At 41.5% G+C, this 26,572-nt stretch overlaps 1 protein-coding gene across 1 annotated transcript; it reads right to left on the bottom strand.

The window, feature by feature from the left end:
• Positions 1–1,078: 1,078 nt before the first annotated feature.
• Positions 1,079–25,945, bottom strand: Dsg4 (desmoglein 4; the record flags this gene model as incomplete). Its single annotated transcript, XM_051202020.1, has 15 exons — positions 1,079–1,967; positions 5,513–5,721; positions 6,882–6,945; positions 7,094–7,233; positions 9,240–9,539; positions 10,268–10,486; positions 12,781–12,920; positions 14,154–14,425; positions 16,314–16,499; positions 17,711–17,845; positions 18,081–18,247; positions 20,357–20,501; positions 20,827–20,982; positions 24,500–24,631; positions 25,868–25,945. Coding segments are annotated over 15 exons (3,114 nt in total), but the record flags the coding sequence as incomplete, so codon positions are not given.
• Positions 25,946–26,572: the final 627 nt, after the last annotated feature.

Here is a 26,572-nt window from a genome sequence, read left to right as displayed (position 1 = left end):
AAACGCTAATACATCCTCCAAGATCAGTTTCTATTAACTGTTGTGTGTGTGTGTGTGTGTGTGGTCCTAAATTAATTTACAATTAATATAAATCAATACAGCACAATACAATTTATATATAAATATACTTGGATATATGTGTGCATATATACCTTTGATGAATTATTCCATTTAACAGACTCCTTTTGCTCCCTTGCTTCCCTCCTTTACCCTTCCTTCCTTCCTTTCTTCCTATCTTCTTCCTCTCCCTCCCCACTTCTCTCCCTGTCTCTGTCTTTTGCAAATTCATTTTATGTACACATACATATCTATGTATATGTACCATGTGCATTCTTGGTGCCCACTGAGGTCAGAAGAGGACATCAGATCCTCTTGAACTGGAGTTACAGATGACTGTGAGCCACTGTGTGGATTCTGGGAAAGAAGTCTGAATTCTCTGCAAGAGCAATATGTGCTCTTAACCCTGAGCCATCTTCAATCTCTGTTCTCATATAAAGAATGCTTAGTGTTATAATAATGCTTAGTGTTGCATGACTTGCAAAACTCTCTGAAACTGCAAATAAACTCATTGTCTTTTGACACATGCTCTACATTCCTTTCCATTTTCTTTCCTTTCAGAAGTTTATGTGTCATTTGTTTCAGTTAATTTTTTTTGGGTGGGGAGAGTTGAGCCTAGGTCTTCCTGCAGGCAAGTAATCTACCACTGAGCTACACTTGTAGTCCTGAAGTAATTTTTTTTTAGTTTATTATTATTATTATTATTATTATTGTTATTATTATTTGAGATGGGATCTCACTATGTAGGCCTGAATTTAAAAAAATAATCAAAATATTTCTCTAAAGAAAAATATGGATAGAAGATGCAGAGAAAAGTTCACAACATCTTTGCAAGATTGAGCCATGGGACTTACAGGATTGGCACATGAGTTGTGTGCTATTTGTTCTACAGCACCTAAAGGGTGCAGCACCTTTCATTCTAGGGGTATTTTAGGCTCATTATTGAGAACCAGGAAGAACTGAAAGAGGCTTATGCAAGTGTGTAGTCATATTTATCCTTCAAAAGCTGTCATCGTAAGAGTCCTGTTGAACCTAGAATATGTGAATGTTTGCTGAATGTTAAAATGTTGAGTAAAGCACATTATATATCTTTGATGGGTATGTTGGTGGTCATTAAAGTACAAAACTCCATGAGGAACTTACTGTTGGGAGTAATGTATGTTGCTGTATCTTGTTACTCGATGTTGAGATGTCATTGGAGAGTTGGAGCCTATGGTTTGGCTTATGTGAATGTCTGGGCTCACCATTTGTGTCACTTGAATTTCTGGCCCTACCAAGATACCGCCACTCATCATTGGTCCCATACAAGTATCAGGCATGTTACTGTTGCCCATATCAGGCACACCAGGGCTAGCCACCACTCTCTCAGCATAGTATACATTGTGTGTGTTGGCTATCTCGGCAGGCACACAAATGTTCCCTTGAACATCATAGACAGGTGCCATTACAGTTTCCGTCACAACTACATTGGGTGGGAGCTGAGAATCAAAAACAATTGTCGTGGGTTGTACACATGGGTCAGCAGTAGTGTAGGTCTCAGTTACTATGATGTCCCCGTGAATCATGGGTTCAGAGGCTGCTTCCATTTCTGCTTGGAATTCAGCCTCTGAGAGAGTCATTCCTGAAGATTCATTGACAAAGTAATTAGGCCCGAGCAAGGGGAGATCAGTACTGATGGGTATACAGGCCTGGTGTGAAGGGAATGGCTCAATTTCTGTGTCCAAGCAGATTTCAGCTAGAGTCCTAAATTTTGGATCTAAAGTCTCCATGTAGCTTTCATCTAGGTCATCCACAATCCAACTGCAGCATCCAATGGAGCCCACGGGAGACCCAACTCCCTCATGATCATAAATGAGCAGGCAGTCGTTGGCTGGTCGGCCTTCATCTTCATCTGCATAAGCATATGCTTTCTAAGGTGGGAGGAGAGATAGGAAGTTAGAGATTTCTTTCCCCTTGTATCGACCAGTGAAGAATAATAGCAATGCTCCAGGGACTTCTGACCTAAAGATTTTGTGGACTAAATTGAGAAATGAAACAATACTTTGATGTGTTATTAAATTATTGTTTTTAAATGGAAATCATTATATAAGTTAATGGGGCAAAGAATTTGAGGAATATATTTGAATCTCTCTAATTGGAAAACTAATGAATGAATCTTTTGGATTTATAGTCCTTTGTTTCTGAGGCGGCAGAAATAAAAATGTGTTTAATTATGTTCACAATATTTACTTTATAAATTCTTTTACACTTTACACATCTATTTATTTGCCTGTGTGGGTATGTGTGACCTCCCTCATATGGAGGTCAGAGGACAACCATGAGTCTTGGCATCAAACACCATTACATGCTGTGTCATTTTGCTGGTCTCTAAATACTTATGTAAAGAGAGACTCTAGATGAATTTGGAACAAAAGCATATACAAAAATAGAAGTCCCTCTAAATGTCAGAGACTTTCTCAGAATGCTCTTAAAGTTGTATGTGGCTTAAGCCACTCAAGGGTGGTGTCAGGTCTGAGAGATGACCCCTGTGGCATTTTTCAAATTACTATTATTGAGAGTCTCACTGTGGGGCTCATACTGGCCTCAAACCCACCCTCCTCCCACCTCAAACTCCTGAGCGTGGGGCTATAGGCATGTATCAACATTCCTTGCTTCAAATTATCTTTCAAAAAGGACTTTATATATATATAAAATTAAGATGTATATATATTAGCAGGAACCCAACGGATGAAGGAGATCAGGGGAAGTGGACCAATTGTTTAGAACAATGGGATGGAAGAAGACACCAGTCAGCTTCCTGTTTCAGCCCTTGAAGCCTCCATACAATCTTTTTTTCTTCTTTCTTTTCTTCCTTTCTTCCTTCCTTTCTTTCTTTCTTTCTTTTTCTTTTTTTTTTTTTTTTGCCAATTTTAACCTCTATACATTTTCTTTTTAAAAATTATTTTCAATGTTTGATGATTTCATATTGTATATAATGTGTTTTGATCAAAGCCTCCTCATTCCCTCCTCTCCAGTTCCTCCCCCTCCCTCTTCCATCACCGTTCTATCTCAACTTCCTGTGTTTTCGCAAAACTCACTGGGTCATGGTTTAATGACCATCTACTGGGGCAAGAGTAGCCTCTTGGGGGCTGCATCCCCGAGGGAAACCAACTCCCTCTCCAAGCGGCCATCGCTTGCCAATAATAGCTCCTTAGCTTAGGGAGAGACTTCATGACCCCCTGCCCCAATCATGCTTCTGTTTGGACTGATGTTACTTTCCAGGCAGGGACTTGTTATATCAGCCAGGCTGGCTTCAAACTCCTTTACATGTGTGGGATTATAGATGTGTACTGGCATACATGGCTTTCCATGGGATCCAAGGGGTCCGCAGATTGTCACCAGATATAGTCTGACTTCCTTTTTATAAAATAACTAAGTATGGCAGAGCAAGAGAGACATAGGCAGAGACAGATACACACAGAGATACAGAGAGACACAAACAGCCACGGAGAGAAATAGAGAGATGAACTACATGCTCACATCCCAAGTAGCTGAAGAATAAAATCTCAAGGTAAATCACATCTTTCACACTGAACTAATTTTCTTATGTGCTCTGTGGTGGACTCTGCATTTTCCTAGAGGAAATGAGTGAGTGCCCATTAAACCCCCCCCAGATAGTCCCAATTTGCATGTAATACTAGTTAGTGGCCAAGTGGGAGGTCTTTAATATATAGTTATGACTTTCTGAATGACTTAAAAATATTTCTGGAATACATATAATTGAAGCCTACTTGTTGACTAAATTGATTAGCAGTATTGATGCATTATTTAGTAATTAATATTATCCATATGTAACATGCATTTTGCAACAGTATTTAACTACTAAATAGTTTCTTATTTTTGATAATTTTATATATGTGTATTATGTACTGTGATTATATTTGCTCTCATTACTCTCTCTTGTCCCTGCCCACTGCCTCTGAACCCCTTTCTCTTCCTAACTAGTCTCTTCACTGCTTTCATGACTTTCTTTTCACATACTGAGTTGGGGCTGCTTGCATAAGCAGAGGTAACAGTGCTATTTGCTGGAGCATGGACTACTCACTTGGGAGAACATAGCTGAGGAAAATGTGCATTTTCCACCTCTTCTAGCCATTGAAGAGCTACCAGTAACTGCCAGTAGCTCTTCAAGTAGGGGTGGGGCCTTGGGGGTACCTCCCTGTTCAAGATGGAATGTTAAGGGACTGGTCTTGGGCACAGATGCATAGGTGCTACGTGTAGTTTAAATCATAGAATGCTTGGACTTTTTCTTTCAAAAAGCAATGATAAAATTCATGTATTAGTATTTGAGGAATAAGTCTAATGGAAGTAGATAAAAATCCATTGCTGATTAAACAAAAAAAAGTTTCTCAACACGAGAAATTACTTACTCTTTTAAAAATTTTATCCTTTTTATTATCTATGGGCATTTTGCCTCTATGTATATCTGTGCACCATGTATATGCCTGGTTCTAGAAGAGGGTGATGGACCCCCTGTAACTGGGGTTATGGATGGTTGTAACCTATTGTGCAGATGCTGCGAATTGAACCCAGATCCTCTGGACAAGCAGCCAGAGCTCTTAACTGCTGATCTGCCTATACCAAACTTATTCAATGTTTTCGGTACCCTATTAGACCAATGCAGTATCTTGGAGCATTTCCGTAGCATTCTGACAGAACCCTGACAATTTTTTCTTAGGGACACGAATAGGTGGGCCCTAGACTGAGAAGAGGAGCCTTGGGTTCTCATCTGTCAGCTTTTATCTATCACCAAGTTAACATAATGCAGAACTGAGTTTCAAATCCCGTTGTTCCCAGTCCTGGCATAATACTAATAATGATAATGCTAACAACTATTATTATTGTTTTACATATTATTTTTCTTATTTTTATCGCCATTATTCTGAGACAGGTTCTCATCTATCCCAGGCTGGCTTAGAACTACATAGCTAAGGATGACCTCACACTTCTGATCCTCCTGCTTCCATCTCCCAAATGTTAGGATTACAGGTATGCACCACAAAGTCTGGTTTGTGACGGGGATTGAACCCAGGGCCTTGTGTAGCCAGGCAGTCACTCTACCAAACTAAGCTGCCTCACTGCCCTGTCCTGCCTTTTTTCTCTTTTCGTTGGATCCACCTGGAGAACAAGAAGGGCATCCTAGAGGACATGAATGCAGTTTTGCTCTCTTGTTGCTATAGCAATAAAGGGAGATATCAGACGGAAACAGCAGGGGAGATGTTAAGGAAAGGGAAGCAAGGCATGATGGGGGATGCTGTTCTTTGCAGTTAAATGCGAAACACTGCTGCAAATTGGCTTTATGTCTTTTAAGAACTGGAAAAAAATTTAAATTCAAGACTGGGATAGGGTTAAAAAGCAACTGAATATATTTCTACTTCTATAGTCTGTGTGTAAGCTGTCTGTGTGTAAGGCTTACCTCGGAGAAGTAGCTGTCCAGGAAGGCCATGTTCATGCCGGTGTCTTGGTATTCCCGAAGAGTCCCTATGGTTGAGCTTCTCTTCCTCAGGGTCCCTGTTGTTGCTCCGGCCACCAGGCCTGCAGTTGTCCCAACAGCTGTATTGAGCTCCACTCCTGACACGCCCCCTTCTACTGTTCCTCCACCAGCGTAAGTATTGGTGTAGATTTCTGAAAAGACAGTAGATTTCTGAAAATGACAATGCCCTATTGCCTGGACGGCTTATGCTCACAGAACACTGTTGGCCCCTCCCCAGCAACACAGCACAGAAATGGTTCCAGAAAGATAGGTAATGAGTGATCATATGCAGAATTTTCAGACTTGACAAAAGTGATCCTGAGGGAGACAGCTGTGGGACGTGGCTCACTCTTCTGCATACAGCCTCTGCCTAGATGTTTAAAGACACTGAATGTACAGCCAGGTGCCAGGTCTGTGCAGGCACAGCAATCCTTATGGCCTAGTCCAGGCTAGGACCAGGCTGCTCCCAGCAGCCAAATCTCCAGTCCTTGTTCACACATGCACTGGAGAAGCGGCCCACTTGGGAACAACACATATTCTTTGTATGGAAGTACCAGGATGTGTGTATTATGCAATCATCACTGAAAAATCTCAGATCTGCTCTACAGATGGACAAGCCCTGCTTGGCTCAGCCAAGTATTCTATGCGTAAGGAAAGTGTAAGACACTGACGTGGCAAAAGCACAGTGTGAATTTAAAGAGCTTTAGCTTATTGTTCAAAGAACATTTGCTGTTTCTCTTTTCTTCCTTCCTTTAAATGACTTCTATTATGGATCATCATTACAAGAACAGGTACCCCATTCCAGGCACTATTCTAATTCTATACATTGCAGCACACAGGAAAATACATACATAGTAATACATCATGCCTAACACCTGCATGTTTATATCTTCTATATAAATATATGTACTTTAAAAAAATCCTTAAACCAGTGCTAGGTAAAGAATTTTTGAAAACACCTTGTTATATAGAATTAGAATTACAACACCAGTTACTATGCAACCTTCATTTCAAGGAGAAGGGTGTCTGTCCAGAGAGGCTGGGTCTTGACTAGGGGCTTCTTACTAGTAAGTGGCAGAGCTAGGAACAAAATCCCATTTACGGTTTCAGACTTTGTCCGTTGAATCACAGTATCATGCTTTGCACAAGTGTAACATCAGAAAGAAAAGTTGGGTGGCCACCTCAGACATGTCACTTACCCTCTGAGTGTGCTCCCATGCAATGGGACTCACACGCTAATGTATAAGGTACTTGGTTTGATAGAATAATTATGTAAACCTTAGAAAGGAAAACAGAATTGGTGTCAACTGACCAGAGGAATCAATGCGATCCTGGGTATTAGAGGCTGTCATGGGTACGCATATATTTGACACATCCTGAAAGAAAAAAGATTTTAAAATCAATGTTTCCACATTCTTCCCTTAAAAGCTGAGACTATCTGCTTTTGCCTTGGGTGGAATTGTCAAGGCTGACTGAATTCCCACGGAAAGCCCACACTTCTGTGGAAAGCGGCAGTCCACTTACCCTGTCTTCGGGGTGCGCTCCCTCTATTCTCCAGGGCTGCATCACTCCTTCGCCTCCCTCGGGCACAGGGGCAAACCTTGTCCCCAGGCCTTCTGGCTGTCTTCGCTTGCAGCAACATATGAGCAGTAAAAGAGGTGACACTGGTTAAGAAAGTGAAGAGAGTTAATCCCAACGGTCCTGTTAGGAAGTCATGTTTTTTTGTTTGTTTGTTTTTTTTGTAGTATTATTATAGATGGAACAAGGGTAAATAGAAAGGCAACAATGTATCAGATACCCCCCACACACACCAGAGAATCAAGTATCAAATGCAACTGTCCATGTTTATAAATACAAGCACCAAAACACAGGGATCACAGGGATCTGAGAGCGGGAAGCCTAGAGGGTGTGAGGCTCTGCAATCAGACTGTACAACTGACGTGAAAAGGACCAATTCTCCCTGGAGTCCAGGATTTCTGAGCCAACTGATGCCATATTCAGGATTCTGACTCCTAGTCTCCCATATACATGCACGATAATCTGTATATGTCTATTTATACTGTGCAACTGACTGGATATACACATGGATGGTCCTCAACTTAGGACAGTTTCCCATGTGACATCTCAACTTTAGAAGGTTTCAGAAGCAATATACGGCCAATAGAGAGTGCATTTTGAAATTTGAATTTTGACCTTTCCCCAGAATATGTGGCCAGATGAAAACGCTGTTAATAGAAGGTCTTAAAGCATAGACTGAGAGCTTAAGATGCCAAAGCTCAGGAATCATCTTGGGTTATGAGCTGGGCATGAATCCCTCAAAGGACTCTTAGTAATTCTTGTAATTCTTGTGGCTCTGTGTGTGTGTGTGTGTGTGTGTGTGTGTGTTGGGGGGGATTTGAAGTTGTTTATTATGACTGCTAAGATTCCATAGGTCAAGTAAAATGCCATAGGTCAGGTAAGATGCCACAGGTCAAGTAAGATGTCATAAGTTATTTTCTGGGACATTCCCAAAGGCATTCTTGATAACCATTTATGATTTTTGTATAACCTTGCAAATTCATATGCCAGTTTAAGAAAGTCTGTCCAAACACCAGATGTTACTTTCCTTTATTTCAAAATGAAAATGTCTTAGTCTGTGCTCATTCACAAATACATTTCAACATCACAGTTTAATTGGCTTCATCATGTTGATTTAAGAGTCCAGTGAGGTCTAAATACTTTAGGGGCAATCTAAAGTACGCAATTGAGCTCTCTTTCGTGGACTTGTATGTTTAAAATAAAACACAGGGAGAGGGGAGCCTCTGGTTGCCAGTTTTGCTCAGAAGCTTTGCCATCCCTGGGCCAGAGTCTTAGGGTAGCGTTTGGGGCTTCTTGAAGCACTTCTTCCTGGATCCTGACCCAGAAGAGGGAGCAGTTCACCCAAAGGCTCAGTAATCATTGACCCATCTTTGCCTGTGACCAGAGCTCCAGGCATACTACACAAGTGTCCCCATGCTCCTCCATCTGCTACTTAGCTTTTCTACTTGTAATTATTGCATGCGCTCAGCCTTTCAGTGTCTTCCCCAATCTATTGTTTGTTGTTTGCTTGGCGCTGAAGACTGAACCCAGGGTCTTCCTAGTGGCTTGCCATGTCCCACTGGGCCCCACTTGTCCTTGATGGGTTTTTAGATTTGCTCACAAGCATCACTGTTCTGAGAAAATCTTCAGTTTTCAGGGTCCAGCTCAAATCCACTTCTTTAAATCAAATCAAAACAAAACAAAACCCTCCTCTCTTTTGAGTTTCTTATTTCACTCCTCTCAATTTGAAGCATTTTGATGGGGTTTCTGTTATGGGACTTGTTTTATTCCCTTGTAGATTACACTTTGATGATTTGCACGTGTTTCAAGATCACTAACCCTGGTCTCTGTAGTTATCACTATCAAACAGGTGCAAGCCCTTGTCGATGGGGTTTCTGTTATGGGACTTGTTTTATTCCCTTGTAGATTACACTTTGATGATTTGCACGTGTTTCAAGATCACTAACCCTGGTCTCTGTAGTTATCACTATCAAACAGGTGCAAGCCCTTGTCGGCCCCAGGATGGCTGCAAATAACCAGAAAAAAAAAAAAAATGGCCAAATGAATTTAGCAAGCCCTGCATGTCTGTAAAAAGACTGCTTATAGTACTTACAGAGAAGTAGTAAGAGGCCCAAAATGATCATGCCGATCCCTGCTGGACCAAGTCTGACATTTGATTGTCCAACTCCACCATCAGTCCCATACGTGTCTTCCGTGACCCAGGTGGTGTCCCCACTGTAGATGCCTGTGGTGCTGGAGTGCAAGCACACATGGCGGTCATCACAGAAGCAGGCATCTAACAGAACAGTCTGTGGCAATTCACATGCTCTGTTGTGACTGTCCGTCACAAGAATGGGGATTTGGAGAAGCCCTGGGGACAAAGTCTGCTCAGTCATGAGGATTGCAGAGGTTTCTGTGGAACAAGGAAACAGGTTAAAAACTCTTTGGGAGTAACCATTCCTGACGCCCAAGGCACAGCACCTCCCTCCAGGTTCTGTATCTTTAAGTCCAGAGTTGAAGGCTGTGCATACAGGTCAGGACCATGTCCCATAGTTGCCTCTCTTTGCATCAGTTACTCTTGTCATCGAGTGTAGCAGGTACTACCACATCCAAGAGTACCACATCTTAATTACACATCCCGCTCGGCCTGCTCAACTGTCTCTAATATTTGGCAATTTGGATTACAACTTTTATCCTTATAAATAAAAATGAACTCATAGCTCACTATAGAAACAATGTCATTAGTATGGAGACAGTGAGTGGTTTTTTGCAGGACATAAGGGTTTCAGAGACATTTGTGTGTTTGCCTACAATACTTGACACAGGGAATTGTGACCTTTGGGGAGTTAATCAAATAATCTGTTTATTTCAACTGGTTAAACATTGATTTTCTGCCTACTTGATGATGATTAATTAGCTGCTATTTGCACACTACAGTTTATAACTGAATTATTGAAATGCTTTGGCTTTTTTTTTTCAGGCTAATTCCCCCCACCCCAATGTCTAGTATCCCTGAACTTTTTCTTTTAATGTGATTGTGTCGAAGAAAGAGACAGAAAACCGTGTTTGACTACCTGACTGGTCATTTGGTCACTGCTTTGCTCAGGGGCGTCAAGTGCTAGCAACTTTCATCCCACATACCATTGATTGATCTGATACTCCATATGTTAGCTGTGTCTGAGGACTCGTCAACCACACAAAAGGTGAAGGGAGATCCGAAGGAGTGGTCACTGACGTAGATCCTGACAGACGCAGCGTCGACGCAGACGCTTCTTCTTTCAGCGTAAATGACTGGACAGTAATCATTGGCGTCAGGAACCTCAATGCATATGGTTCCCGTGGCTGTTCTCCCGGAGCCATCTGAAAAGGAGAGCATCATGGGAGTTAGGGTAAGCGATGCTAGGTAGAAGATTCCACTTTATATTCCACAATGATGCCACGGGAGGTCTGAACAGTGCGAGCCACGTGTGAGGCAGGACTTGGGTCTCTGCCGTCATGGTGGCCCTTCCAGCCTTCCAGCCTTGCTTCTTTGTCCACTCCTCCGAAGATGCGTTTTTTTTCCCTCCAATTCTGCTGAGCTCAATGGAGATGGAAGGTGGCATGTCCTTTAAAGAATGCCCATCTCCTGCTCTTCTTATCCTGTCCTAATGAGGCAGACCATACGGCTATGGTCATTCTCCCTCCTAGGGTCTGACTGGCTCTGTGCATGGAGCAGTATTCAGAACTATGGTGAGGGAGTTAAATAACTGCTTGTGTGGTTTTATTCTCTTTTCTTTGTTAGCGAGACTTTTAGTTTATTTCCTCTCTGTAATGACATGTCTAGGGAAAAATATCGATTTCCCTCCTAATCTACTTGAAAGAAAGTATTGGCTAGTATAAATTATTAGAAAAAGCAGGGGATCAAAACTGGGGTCGAGTATTTTAAAGTGTGTGTTTTATTGACTAAACTATTGCTTTGACACTGCAACGAGCCTTAATTTAGACATTACCCTCTCTAGGTTAGCCATAGAAACCATTTTGTAAGATGTTAATATTCTATTACATGTATTTATTTATTTATTTGTGTGTGGGTGAGTGGGGGGAGAAATCATGTATGTCATCAGGCTTGGTGGCAAGTTCCTTGACTCACTGGGCCATCTTGCCTGCCTCAAAGATGCATTTGTATACTTAAGTGAGGATAAGCCAAGAGCCTGTCTTTATCCCATGTGATTCTGTTCACGCACTTTCTAAAGTATCTATTTGCATACTCTTTTATTAGAGACACATTATATTCTTCTGCAGTTGGTTCTAGTTGCCATTCTCTGGAGCCAACTCGTGGCCTTGTGAATCATCACCCGGAGCTGAAGTTGCTGTTTACAAGGCTCACTCTCCAGTGCTTCTGCCTCCTCATGTGCAGTCTACACATCCTGGCACTTGCTGTCACATCCCAGATCAGAGAAAACCACCTGGATAGTGATGCTCTGCATCTACACAAATCCCGGGCTTAGTTAAGAAATTCCAATCTCCTGGTGCATTTTGCTATCACTTTTTTAATTTCACTCTTGTGCCATAATTATCTTTTTATTCTGCTTATTGCAGATTTTCATGCATGACCAAGGTATGATCAACATGGTTAAGTTCTGTTTTGAAAAAAAAACAAGAGCAAACAAACAAACAAACAAACAAAAAAACCCTTCCAAAATGCCGACTCGAATAAGTAAGACAATGTTGGGTATATAACTGACCTGAGTGTTAAGAGACATCCTTAGGATGACATGACATGAGAATGCGTAGCTCATTCTTGGACCTTATTCTACTTTTTGAGCCTTGTGAAGGCCAGACACATCCATTCACTAACTTACCACTTCTGACTTCCCTCAGGCCTACATTAGGGACACTCACCTCTCTTCTCTCCTGTCGACCACTCTTTGTTTTTCTAGGAGGCAGCTGGCCTCCTAGGCACTGTTCTGAAGAATCACTGATTAGTGACAAAAAAAAACCAATTCCTGTTACTAGCCAACAAAAGGAATATGTCATGATTTCCCCATGCCTGAAGCGGCTGAATTATAAATTCATTCCATGTAATTAATCTTTGTGTAAAGGTGAAATAATTTAAATCATCTGGAGTTTTCTTGGCCAAGAGAGTCTAAGTGGACAGTGTGTCTATGTAAGTAGCAGGTAAGTTCTCAACATAGCTCCGTTCTGGTGACTCTGCAGTAAGTATATTCTCGGGTACTCTGGTCACCCACCAAGGTGACCTAGTAATGAACTTTGGGCACAGCTTGTAATCCTGACTGTGAGGGAAGCATTCCTAGCATACTCCACAAGTGAGATTAGCCATACTCAAGCAATGTGGTCATAAATAGAAGCAAACTTTTATTTACATGTATGCTTTATACTGTAAGCCACAAATGATTCTGTTCTGTTTTGGAACTAAGTGGGATAAATTATGGCTTAAATATAAATTATGGTTGTAAGTGTAACTGAATTATCTGGTTTTTTTTTTGGTTTTAATAGTTTAGTCCCAATCTAACTTCTCAAAACTTTCTGTAAGCTTTAAGATACCACAAACCACATTTTCTACTCACATGACTATCAACATTAGAATAGTTGTATTCATAATAGTTCATGTTATAGTATGAATCATATTGAAATATTTAAAAGAAATTTCTTACCATCTATAGCCAGGATTTCTGCTGCATATATCCCGTCAGTAATATATTTTGACTTTGTGTCAAATTCCCTAGAAAACTGTATCTCACCAGTCCTTGAATCAACTTTTAACCAGCTGCCTGCATCATGACCGATGAGGTACCTGTTTTTAAATAAACAAGTTTGTCATTACATTCCTGGGAGAGGTAGCACTTTTAAATCACATGAGCACTGCAATGCCATGAACCCACATTGCATTTGATTCATTGTCTTAGTTTATAAAATGTGTGTGTGTGTGTGTGTGTGTGTGTGTATACATATGTGTACCACAGTGAGAATCAGTATTACATATATTGTGTTAGGGTGACAACAAAATTTCATCATTGCTCTTCTGGATTTTTGGTTATATAGTAAAATGTATGGATATGTCTCAGCTCCGTTAATTAATTAATAGTACTGAATTATATCAAACATATTTTGTTTAGTTTGAAAACCAAATATCTCTTTTCAGGCATGGTAGACTCCACTTGCTGGCTGTGGGCTTGGGGCAGGCGGGTTTCAGAGTGTCTGTCTGCTCAGGAGCTTGTGCTAGCCCTTATCCACCTCTCTGTCTGTGTCTTGTGATGGAGACGGATTCAAAGGACCTGAGCTGATTGGAAGAAATTTGGTTCTCTAGCAGGGCAGATCACGCACCCTCGCTACCTTCACCTGATCCTCTGTCATTTCGTCGTACGAGCAGACATCACAAGTTTGCCTTAAAGCCAAATAGATTACTAAATTGCTATTGGTTCCCTCTAAAAGTGTTGAGGAGGGAGAGGGGAAGATAGAGATGAGGCAGGGAAGAGAAGACCCATTTACAGTGGTTTCCATACTCTCTTGCACTTGTGTATAGTCTCTTTGCTCAGTGTCCCTAATGTGTTCTTCTCTCTCCCTGTTTTGCCTCTTGATGTTTGCTCCATTTCTGGAACACCCGTGTTTCAGTTTCTTCCACTACTTTTTTGTTTTAGGTCAAGTAGGAAGTTGAAACTCATCTTGAAGATAGCCACAGGCTTTATGGGAACAGGCAGTGACTCATTCTTTATGACTTGTTACTGGCTAAAATATGACCTAGTCAGGCTTAGTTCGGGTTAGTACAGCTGAGCTCAGAGGATCAGAGAGACTCTCCCGGCAGAATCGGCAGCTTTTTGATGTTGCAGTCATTCCCCGGATGCACTTACTCCATAACCATTGTCACTAACACAATCTTCACTCCCAACAGAATGTCACATACTGTCATGGTCCCTTAAAGCAAACAACAAGAGAAAGACCTCCATCCCCCAAACACTACACAGTCATAGCACACACATGACTGAACAGTGGCCACACAAGACAAGCAGGAGAAATGCACTTGCCATACCTGACGTTCGTTGCTGGGCTCCCTGTGTCCGTGTCCATGGCTGTGTATGTGCCGAGCACGTAGTTCGTTAAGGAGTCTCCCCTCACTCCTTCTCGTAGACTAAACGTCATGGAACTTGGGCGAAAGGTGGGTCCTTCGCGCACATTGACAACCTGGATTCTCACAGGGGTGGAGTGCATTTGGAATTGAGATGCCACTGAGTGGTGGAATTCAGCTTTGTTTCTAACGCCGATGCTGAGGTAAATATTAGGTACTTCTTCATAATCCAGTGTCTGAAATGATGGACAGAAACCAACAGCTTTGAACGGGCTAAGGGTTCTCTCTTTCAGAGGAGGTTGTATGTGTGGTGTACACACATGTATGTATTTAGTGTGTTTCCGTGTGTTTCCATGTGTGTGTGTGTGTGTGTGTGTGTGTGTGTGTGTGTGTGTGTGTGTGATGTGGAGGCCTGAGTTGATGTTGGCTGTCTTCCTCCACGGCTATCCACCTTATATGCTGAGTTAAAGTATTTTCTAACTTGAAGCTTTGGCTAGTCTGACTAGCCAGCTTGCCTGGAGGACACTCTGTCTCTGCTTTAGGATGCCATTTTTGTGAGTTCTGAGGATTTGAATTCTAGTTCTCACATTTTAATGGCCTCTACTTTACCAGATGTGTCCATAGCCCAGTGTTCCCTTAAGATAGAGTAAGAAACATGATAAAGAGACTATACACTAGAAAGTTTAGGAACCATGCAATTCTGATTTTTAAATTGAAATAATTTTAGTTACAGGATGTGTTTTATGCATGTTTTAAATCTTTTGCACATGTGTAGGTCAGTTAAGTTTACAGGCTCATTTGTTATTTGTTTATGTTTGTTTGTTATGATGTTAGGATTAGAACCCAGGGCCTTGAACATGCTAGAGGAGTGTGCTACTACTGAGCTATATCTCCCCCCATAAGCCTCTGACTTAACATTGAGATTATAGTTTAGCGTTCTTAACCTGTTACATAAAAAACTTAACATGAAAAATGACACTTCTTTTTATAGAAAATAAACAGTAAATCTTGAATGGATCAAAATTCATCCACAACTATAGACTGAGTAATGAGGTCTCAGACCTCCTTTGTAGAGTTTCCTACTTGATACTCTCTTTAAATAGTAAGGACAGAACAAAGGACACAATATGTATGATGTAAGCAAACATATGGTTGTTTTTTTAGATGACGAAAACAGTTCTAAGAGATCATGCTATTATCATTAGCCTGATGCTGTAACTTAGTTGCAGTGGGTCTGGTGGACAAGATGTCTCCTTTATTAGGGACACTCAAGTAAGTAAATGCCACACCCGAGGAAAGTCACCTTTGAACCAGTTTTCCGGATGAAAGGTGAACACAGTCTTTTGATCCAGAGTGATTGATGTGGGAACATGAAAAGTTACAAGAGAAAAAGTCGTTGTTGAAACAAGGTGTGCTGGGCGGTTTGGGAAACACTGTTCCAGAAGTTAAAGTAAGCAGTGTTGGCTCTTTCTTGGATCCTGGTTTACCATCTCCAGTCTGGGATCCCATAGATCTGGTTGAGTTCTGTCTTGTCATTTGCCACCCAAGAGAACTGAGACAATTCTATCTTTGTTTTAGTTTGTTTCAATTTTTATAAAAAGGAATCACAACTTTTCTGCCCAGAGTGATGTGGGTTAGATTATAGCATAATAGCAGATGTAGAATATACAATGTTTAATAAATACTAGTGTTTGCTCTTTTCATCATTGCTCAGTGATCCCACTGAGAGGACCCCCAGTTTCCTTGTTCGTTGTATAAAGTCTTTTTAGATCAGCCGGGATCAGCAGGACCTCACCTTTTCATAGCTCATCGGTATTTCATATTTACCATACTCCCTGGCTGGGTTTTGTGTCCACACTAGCATTCCTGTTTGTTGGCATACTCAAGGACATGCTGCTTACTTTGAGGGCATTTTCTCATTTTCTCAATGAAATATTGAACACGATGAGAACAAGGGAGCCTTTATTTTTTTGCTAATAAATATATTGTGTTGCTAGCCTGGAAGACTCCTCCATCACAGTCCAGGAAAGTCATGGGTATGAGCAGCACTTGGGTTCTGAACTCTTTGAAAATATAATCTTGGTCTCAAAACCAAGGAAGGAAGCCTTAGTGATCCGTGCTTACCTTGACCACTTTCAAAATGCCTTCATTGGTTTGTGGATCTGTTTGGATTTCAAACCAGTTCCCATCATTGCCAGAGAGGATCGAGTATTTTGCCAACCAATTATCAGTGCCTTCTTCATCAAGATCAATGGCTTGCAACCGAATCAGTTCTGAACTCAAACAATTTTCTTCAATACTTGCTGAATACTGGAATAAAGAGGTCAATCTATGGTATGAATTTATAAATGAATGAAGAGATTTACTACCATACAATTATCCTCTAAAATACTATGCCAGGGATTTTTGTTTCATTTTAAGGTGGCATCTATTCAGTCACAAATATCAGAATGACATGATTATACAATCCATTTTCAGATGCCACATGTAGGATCAATATTCCATTGACACTTCAATTTTTTCTTATGTATTTTTGACTTACATCCCTCTTTCAAAATTCATATATTTTAAAAATCTATTAATGATAAATCACAAAACATATTGGGCTTTGAGTGTCAGAAACTCTAATCTGGCATTGATATTCCATAACTGGTCACACAAATTCATTGAGACAACAGGGAAGCAATGAATAAGAAGATATAGCCTTACTAGAACAGGTGGCAAGCCATCCCTGGCCCTGTTATTTGTATTTTTTTTTTTTTTTTGGTCAAAGTCTCACATAGCCAGCCCAGGCTAGTCTTACATTTTCTATGTAGCTGAAAATGATCTTAAACTTGCGATCCTCTAGCTTTTGCCTATTGAGAGCTGAGATTACAGGCATGCCCTGCCACACCCATACTATGTGGAATCAAACCCAAGGCTCCACGCCTGCTAGGCAACCATTCTGGAAACTGGACTACATCCCTAGTCCTGATGGGAGAAGAGGGTATCTGGGACCCTTATATGATTAATTCATCAAAATGGAAGGCCTATACAAAATATTGTTACTGTTGTATTGGATCAACAAATTTCCCACAGCATGTAGAATAGACTGTTTTTTTACAGAGGAGCTTTGCTTGGAGGACTGAGTCAAAGATAAGTATACAAAGGCAGGAAAGTTGGTTCAGTGGGAAGAGCCACTTGCTGCCAAGACTGACAACCAGATATTTGAACCTTGGAACCTACTAGAAGGAGAGAGACAACTCATGAAAGCTAACCTCTGACCTCCACATGTACATCATGGCACCTGTGTGTTGACACCTAACACACACACACACACACACACACACACACACACACACACACACACAAATCAGTAAATAAAAAGGGTGACTATGCAGGAAAGTTACCATACATAAGAAATGCTAAGATTTTTGCAATAAATCTGAGTCCATCAGCACTGTAACAACAAGGCTTCTGAATAAGCATGTAGGCAAACTAATTACTGACAAGGAAGAACAATCATTAGAATAATAACTTACTGAAGTTTTCTCTAAGATGGGGAAATTATCATTGACATCCAAAATCTTGATTCTGCAGTCACACTCGGAGGACAGCCCATCTGTGGCTCCGTCCCGATCTGAGCCCCTCACGAGTAGATTGTACATACTGTGTTGCTTAATGAGAATGAAAGAGAGGCTTAGGTTCCGTGACTCCAACACAACCCAGTACCATTATTTGTTCTTAATAGATGCATAAAATGGAATATTTATCAGTGATCATTTAATTTTTTATTAAAATTGATTCAAGTACTTTTCCTTCCTTCCTGTGCATTGGACTAAGGTCATGCACAAATCATTTATCTTCGTTTTCTCAAAACCAAACTCTGTTACCATTCATAGAAGGCTTTACCTCTCTGTCAAGGAAGTTGGACATCGTGCGCACTTCTCCAGTGTACCTGTTCACCATGAACATGGGTGCACCAGCAGGTTCCTGGGAGATGATCTTGTAGGCGATTTTAGAATTCAAGTGATTGTCTTCGTCTGCATCTGTGGCACTTAGCTTTACCACAAGCGCATCTATAAGTAGGGGTGAAGGTAGAGAATGGTTGGAATTCTACTAGAATGAATCCATCAAGTCATTAGGTATAAAAATAGGGTGGGTCTTTCCTTGAGTTTCCCTAAGTATTCCTCAAGAGTGTATTACTGTAACGTACAACAGGGAGTCCCATCACCCACACCAGTAGTTACAGAAATAGAAATGGCAGTAGTTCACACATGAAACTTATGGCTATTTATTATTTCACTCTGTTAGTAATAAGTTAGTAGCAAACCAGTGGTCTTTAATATATGAAAAAATTCAATAGACTATCATAAAGCCAAAAGAAGTGATTTTTATCAGATTTGTTTTTATCATGGTCTTGTGAAATGTGGAATTATTTTATATTGTTTAATTAAGAAGTTGATAACTTAGTTAAATTCAACGTTGCAGCTACTTATTGCTTATATGTGATTATTTTTTTGTTTGCTTTGGTTTGTATTATTTTTGAGACAGGGTCTCTTTACAGAACTCTGGCTATCCTAGAACTTACTATATAGACCAGCCTGACCTTGAACTCATGGAGATCTGCTTTCCTTTGCCTCTTGAATGATGGGATCAAAGGTGTGTACCACCACACCCAGCAAATATGTATATTGTTAATTGTCACTCATAACAGAATTATGGCTGTTTATACTAGATAATTTGTCAAAATAAAAGTTATATAGTTATGGAAATGGATAATCCATCAGAGATATATAAGAAGTTCTTAATTATATACAGAGAAAGAACAGGCCCTGTGGCCAGTCCCCACTGCCACCATCCATCGACAGGGTTGAGTTTTCCAGGACTGGCAGGTATTTCACCTCCCAGATCTTCAAGTGAAAACCCCTCTGAGGAAAATCTTAGTGCCCTTGAATAGAAAATGCAGGGACATCGGTACTTCAGAGTTTATGACGGTGTGCCCTGGTCCTGTAGGTTATTGTTTGGAAGCTGTGCTCACAGGAGAAAGAGGTAGTAACACTGGATGGCTTGTGGCTTTCTCCTCTTCCTTTACCATGGCTGCTCTGAGGAAATTAGTAGGGAAGCTAAGGCCAGAGTCATCCCCATCCCTGCCCGCTCACCCCCTTCATGCCCTTAGACAAAACCTTTCTGCCTTTCCATGCCTTCTCAGTCTTGATGTTCAAAACACTGTTTGTCTGCCTTTCTTCCCAGTTTTGCTAATATATCCTCTAGAATGTGTCTTGAGGTTTGATGTCGTGTGCGGAATTGAAAGGTTAAGAAATGGGGAATGGGCAGAGGTAGGCAGGGAGGGAGGAGAGAGGGAAAGGAGCAAGAGCAGAGCAGTGTAGGAGGGAGAAGGAAACCAGGCAGTAGTGGTGCTTGCCTCTTAGTCCCGGCACTGGGGAGCCAGCAGCAGGTGGATCTCTATGAGTTTGAGGCCAGCATGGCCTACAGTTCTGGGACAGGCACCAAAGCAATACTGAGGAACCCTGTCTCGAAAAACAAAAAACAAACAGCAACAACAAAACAAAATCCAAAACCAAAACAAGAAACAAAACAACAAACAAACAAAAAAGAAGAAGAAGGAAAGAAAAGTAAGACAAAGAAAGCTAGGGGAGGCACTAGACTTGAAATTACAGGATGGAAAGACATGGGAGGGAGAGAGGGAGAGGGAGGGAGGGAGGGAGGGAGAGAGAGAGAGAGAAAGAGAGAGAGAGAGAGAGAGAGAGGGAGGGAGAGAGAGAGAACACAGAATGTTACTTGCAATCGAAGACATGGATGCCCTCAATAGTGGCTACTGCGCCAGCACCTAGCCCTCTAATGTGGTTCAGCTGTGACCTCTCCAGTCACAGATCAGAACGGAGTCTTCAGGTTTCTTCAGCTTGCTCATTCAGATTAAGGCAATCCTCCCACGTCTGAGAATAACGCTGAGCACTGGCTCAATTGCATGTGTAAGAATCATCTATGAGTAACAGGGTATCTAATGTTTTAACCGTATATCTTTGTATTTGAGTTGTGTTATAGTGTTTGGGGTTTACTCAAAGTGGAGCTTGGCTTTTTGTGATTTTTGAGGAAGCTGACATTTCTATCTTTTTAGTAAGGAAGCGAACAGACATAACACAGTAAAGGGGTGGTGGGCCACTCACTGGCGTCGCTGTTTTCTTCTATGTTGGCTGTGTACACATTCTGGGTGAAGACTGGGGGATTATCATTCACATCCATGACTTTGACTCTGAGCTCCAGAGGCCTCTCCAAGTCTTCCCCTCGTGAGTTCAGAGCTCGGCAGTGGATCTGTGCAAAGTCAGAGAAAAGCTGTGCTTCTCCACCGATGTAAACCAAGCACTGTGCTTGCAAACATATGAAGACACATGCCAAGATATATCATTCCCCTCCCCCCCACTTCAGACTATACAGGAGCCTAGCAACTGAAATATCACTTGTTCTAAGCAAGCAGATGTAATACCTGGAACACCAACTTGGCTCTCCCAGGCTTTTCTCCTTCCTTCCAGCTCTTCACTTGTTTCATTCTGTTTTCTTTTAATCCACAGACTTTATTTACTTTCTTCTTTAGAAAGGAGAAAAATAACATAAACAAAGAAAAGGTTCCGGCACTCACCAGGAACAGTGGGGTTATCTCTCTGTCCACCACTGAGGTAATGTTAATTTCCCCAGTCCGAGGGTTGATGGTGAACACTCCGTACGGCGGCCGGTCAATCCCTGCTCCAGAGATTCGGTATGTTATCCTCTGGTTCACCTCACAGTCCGATCTAATCTACAAGAGAAATGGCTGTGAGTGGAACCTAATTTAGGTCAGTGTAGTTTGAGATGGACCATTATAACTAACCTTCTCCAAGCTTCATACTATGGTGAACATGATGACATTAGCTCATAGGTTCCTTACAGATTATACAAGGGTGTGTATATTTGTGTTTGTGTGTGTGTGTGTGCGTGTGTGTGTACAATTCCTGTCTGATGAATATGTGCATAAAATGCACACATAACACACAGAGTTGATATTTACTATCAATGATCTGATATTGTTTGCATGGGGTCTGACAAAACTAAGCAAATTTCTAGTGGGTATGCTTTGATTTTTATTTATATGATTTTTAAATAAGTGTGTGTGTGCATGTGTGTGTATGTATATTTATGTGTGTGTGTGCATGTGTGTATGTGTATTTAAGTGAGTGTGTGTGTGCATGTGTGTATGTGTATTTATGTGAGTGTGTGTGCATGTGTGTATGTGTATTTATGTGAGTGTGTGTGTACAATTCATGTCTGATGAATATGTGCATAAAGTACACACATAACACAGAGTGGATTCTTACTGTCAGTGATCTGATTTTGTTTGCAAAGAGAGTCTGACAAAAGTAAGCAAATCTCTAGTGCTTGTTTTTTATTTATGTAATTTTTAAATAAGTGTGTGTGCGCATGTACAAGTGCAGATGCTCATGGAGACCACAGGCATTAGACCTTCTTGGAGCTGGAATGAGAGGCAAGTGTAAGCCTAGTGAGATGTGTTTGAGGACTGAGTCCAGGTCCTCTGCAAGAGCAACACACCTCTCCAGCCTGCTCCCCCCACAATTATATTGAAAGAGGGTGCGGTATAGCCTAGGGGAGCCTCCGTCTTGCTGAGAATGACCTTGACCTCTGTTCTCACTGCCTCTACTTCCTCCAGGGCTGGAATCGCAGGCACGAGGCATTGCTACACCTGGTTTTATGTGGTTCTGGGGATGGAACCCAGGAATTTATGCTTGCTAGGCAAGCACTCTACCAAGTGATGGACATCCCCAGCGTCTCTTTGGCATTTAAAAAATGTGTTTATATTGGTATTATTCTGGTTTGACTTGAGTTTAAGACTTGAAATGGTACGTAAGTAAGAACAACAGGAGAAAAAAGGTGTTTGGAGACAGCAAAAACAAACACCACGTGCATAAATCTGCCAACAGATAGCAAAGCTAAGAATCTGTCATGTGGATTTTGCTTTAATAGTTTTACTTCCATTGATCATAAATTTAAACTGCTTACATTTTAGAATCTTACTTCTATACTGCAGATGAGAATATGTGTTAAAATCCTAAGATTTGTCACCTAAACACCACAATTCAAGTCAGCTGGGAATACATTTTTTGGTTAGTTTAGTTCTAAATATCTTGTCTACACAGGAGGAAGCCTAGGAATTCTCCCAAAGCAAAGGCAATTTAATTGTAATAGAAGTCACATAGCAACTCTGTAATTAGTGATGAGTCAAATGGGAACATCTGGAAAGTTTTCCAGTTTTCCTCAGAGCTGGACTTCTGTGAGAGAATCTCTCTCTCCTGAACACAGTGCAACACCCTTGCTGACACTTGCTCTGTGTTCAGCTTAACTCTGTAAGGAAGGGATAAGGAGAATCATCCTCCTTGACTTTGGTGAAGGTCCAGGGTCAAGATGCCCAGCAGGAAGAGTCCTCCAGCCTTCATGGACTGAGAAAGTACACATCCTCCATGTAGTGTTTCTTCCTTACGGCCAGCCTTTTCTTGTAGGCCTGTTGGGAGTCTTGAGTTTTCAAGGCTAGTGAGATGGCTCCCTGTGGAAATGCACTTGCTACCAAGCCCAAAGAGCTGAGTTTGATCTCCAAAACACACTTGGTGAGAGGGGACTCCCACTAGCTGTCTTTTAGTCTACATATACTCCCCGCCCCCCCTCCCAAACACATATCTACCTCTCTCACATACACTCTCACACAAACTCTCATACACACGTTCCCTTCTGAATACCTTTTTTTTAAAACTTCCCCCTCTCTCACTCACACACATACACACACTTTCTGTTTTTCTCTCTCTGTCACACACACACACACACACACACACACACACGCGCGCGCACACACACACACACACACACACACACACACACACACACACGCACAAAGGCAAGTAAACTTTTCTGTATAGAAAGACTTAATTTTAGGGCTAGGAGATTTGCTTTGCTTTTTCAGTGCCTTCCTTACTTTCTAGAACTAACCAGTATAGAAGACTCGAAGCTGTGGAGTCAGTCTCCCACTGTCATAAACTTGTGACACATAGAGTGAACAACACGGTAGATCAGATCACAGTAGACAGAGTCTATCATGCTTGAGATCCAAGTCTGTCTCTCAGACTACTTTACCCCAGACCTTCTGTTGTGCTTCAGTCCCATCTTAGGATAGTTAACAGTGTTCTAAGGTTGGGAATATGTCTCAGTCAGGACCATGCTTGCCTTGTAAGCATGATGACCAATGTTTGATCCCCAGAACCCCCCAGTAAAAAATTTTGGGTATAGTGACATGTCCTTGTAACCCTGGTGCACAGCAAGTGGGGACAGGTGGATCCCCAAGGTCCACTGGTTACCCAGCCTAGTATAATTGTTGAACTCCAGGAGAACAAGCTGGACATCACCAAGGAACACAGTTGAGTCCTCAAATAGCCTTCATAGACACCTTCACACGTATGCATAGACTCATTCATAGACACGTTCTCACATATGCATGTGTACCCATATACATCTGTATACATACAAATTAAAACATAATGTCTAAGCAACGCAAGCCAATGACAGGATGCCATGTCTTTAAATCTCCTTGGGCCACAAAGGCTGCAAATCCTTGAAATATTCCAGAGCTTTCCGACTGTAAATTCCTTGTTAGGAGGCCTTGCTGGCTGGTCAGAGTTTTCAGTCTATCATGGTCTGGCAGCTTTTCTCAAAGCCTGGGGGCATGGGAATCCACCCCACCCCCATCCCCTGGCAGTGAAGCTTCCTGCTCTCTACCTGCCCTTATCTGGAGAATGTCCTTGGTCCCAGAGGACTGACCTTATCTGAAAGCTGTCTCTAAGCCTGGATGCCTGAATTATCTCTAGGCTGACCCTTGGCACAGTTTCCTACTAGAAGGCTTCTCTGCTGTATATATATATATATATATATATATATATATATATATATATAGTAATTACTACTTGTGCTAGGAGCTCTGCTATAGGGACTCTGCTGCCACATATGAAGCCTTACAATAAAAAAGTGCCACTTAACGCAATTTAGGGTTTGTCCTGAGGATTCCCAATCCTATGTTCCTTATACTCTGGGATAAAGTTGAAGAGATCTCTAGCTATCTCTAGGAGAGCTGTCTCCGTCGTACCAGCAGTTGTATAAACCTGTTCCCAGTATCTGCTCCCTCCACCCTCATGGACCAGTGCAGCCAACAATCCCAAGGAAGAAGCAGACCCACACTTCCTCTATGAGTTCAGGCTACCCCCGCTTGCTCCATCACTCACTCTGGCAATTGGGTTCCTCTTGGAGTTGTCCTCTCCCTCCCGACAGGCAGCTGCAAACTTGATCCATTCCCTCTTCTGTCTTCTGACAGTCTGCCAGGTTGTGGTGCCATTTTCAATGTCTAGTTCTTTCACCTAAAGCAAAAAGGATTGACATGTCTCATAGTGTTAGGGTACCATGCACTAGACAGTTTATTAACATTATGAGATGAGTCCTGGGGGAATGATAAACTGAGGAACAAAGGAATTGATTTTCTAATTGATAATTCCAGACACACATAACCTTCCCACCCCTGACTGGGCTGGATACAGAATGGTCTTATATGTCTAGAAGAGCCTATGGGAGCAGGTTTCATTAGCTGTGCTTGGTGATCCACAGCTGTACTGTACCACATGGTGTGCTCTCCTTGTTCAGGGCATCTTGCTTGCTAGGTAAAGACTTGCCTACCCTGCCCTTCCTTGACTTGGCTTTCCTGTCCCTGTTCCTGTTCCATGTGAACTTATTCCATATAAAATGAGGGAGGGGATTCTTCTCTTCTGCTTATATGCAGTTTGCTGTGGTTGAGATCCATTATTGTAGATTGGAATGTTTTAAAACTGCATTCACAGCCCTGGTGACAATCCTATGGGCAGCTCTGTGATTTGCCCACATACATTTTATCTGTAATTTGCTGGATGTTTGTCCTTCCATGGTTTTATGCTGCTGTTGTCCATAGATTCTCCAAAAACTTGGCATCATTGAAGAGTCTAGCAATTCTACTTCAATCATGAACGCATTTGTACTCATGTGTAAAGGCATAAAATGTGTGTTTATTTCTGGAAATCTTAATGTCCTTATTGGATCATAGATGACTATGTTTATTTAAGGCTTTTATTGGATCATAGATGACTATGTTTATTTAAGGCTCTGAATGCTGCTCTGGGAGAAAGCCATGCCCCACATGAATGGAGTTTTTTATTTCAAGGACCAATGGGTCTAAATCCCCATTTTTATTTCACTGCCTGAAATGTCTCATGACCTCACTCTCTGGATACCATGCCTTACAAGCATAGACATTAGGACCTGTGGCCTTCCTATTACTATATCAGTTTGACTCAGGTTCTGCCTTTTACTTTTTGTCAGGATAACTACAATTTCTAATATTTTAATACATAATGCAGTGTTTTTGTTTGTTTGCTTTGTTTTGTTTTTTCCAGGTGGGGTTTCTCTGTGTAGCTGTCCTGGCACTCACTCTATAGACCAGGCTGGCCTCAAACTTGCAGAGATTCTCCTGCCTCTGCCTCCCACGTGCTGGGATTAAACGCGTGCATCACCACATGATTTGTTGTAACATCCAATTTTCTTTTTGTTTAAATACATTCATACATTACCTCAACGATAAATTCACTGTTTACTCCCAGTACCACCTGGAATAGAAGACAAAACATTAGTATACATTTGTCTAATTTAAAGAAAGCAGAATCATAAAATTATGATATTCTTTTATCGTTTTCAACTAAATAGGTACACACACATATAGAATGTAAAATATAATTGGTAGTAGGAGATAAGCAATACAGAACTGCATTTTCTTTAAAATCCCTTTAAACTTTATGAGAACACAAAAAGGTAACTCCTGAGCTGATGAGATGGCACAGTGGGGAAATGACTTCTGTGCAAGGATGATGCCCAGATTTCGAAGTCCCCACACTTCCTGTCAAAGCTAGGCGCAGAAGCAAAGATCTATAACACCAGCCCTTGGGAGGTAGAAGTAGATTCCTGGGATCATTGGCCAACCAATCTAGTTAAAAGGGAAAGCTCTGTCTTGAAAAATAAGTGTGTTGATGCCTGATCTCGATATAGGCTTACATGGGTGAATGTGGGCATGTGCACATGCATGTATGCACACACGGACTCGCACTCACACACACCCCCCCCACACACACTTACACACATTCACACACATGTCTCCAACACAATGATTTAGGAAGCTAGCATCAACAGAAGTTCAGCAGGTTCAGTGAAAGCTGAGGAGGGCTATACAAGTTATCAGATGGGATTGTAAGGTCTCTTAGAGGCGTATGACTTGAATGGCT

This window comes from Phodopus roborovskii, unplaced genomic scaffold, assembly GCF_943737965.1.
Source record: "Phodopus roborovskii unplaced genomic scaffold, PHOROB, whole genome shotgun sequence".
NCBI classification, from domain to species: Eukaryota; Metazoa; Chordata; class Mammalia; order Rodentia; family Cricetidae; genus Phodopus; species Phodopus roborovskii.
Note: the sequence above shows the minus strand (reverse complement) of the source record. Positions and strands in the feature narration are given on the sequence as shown.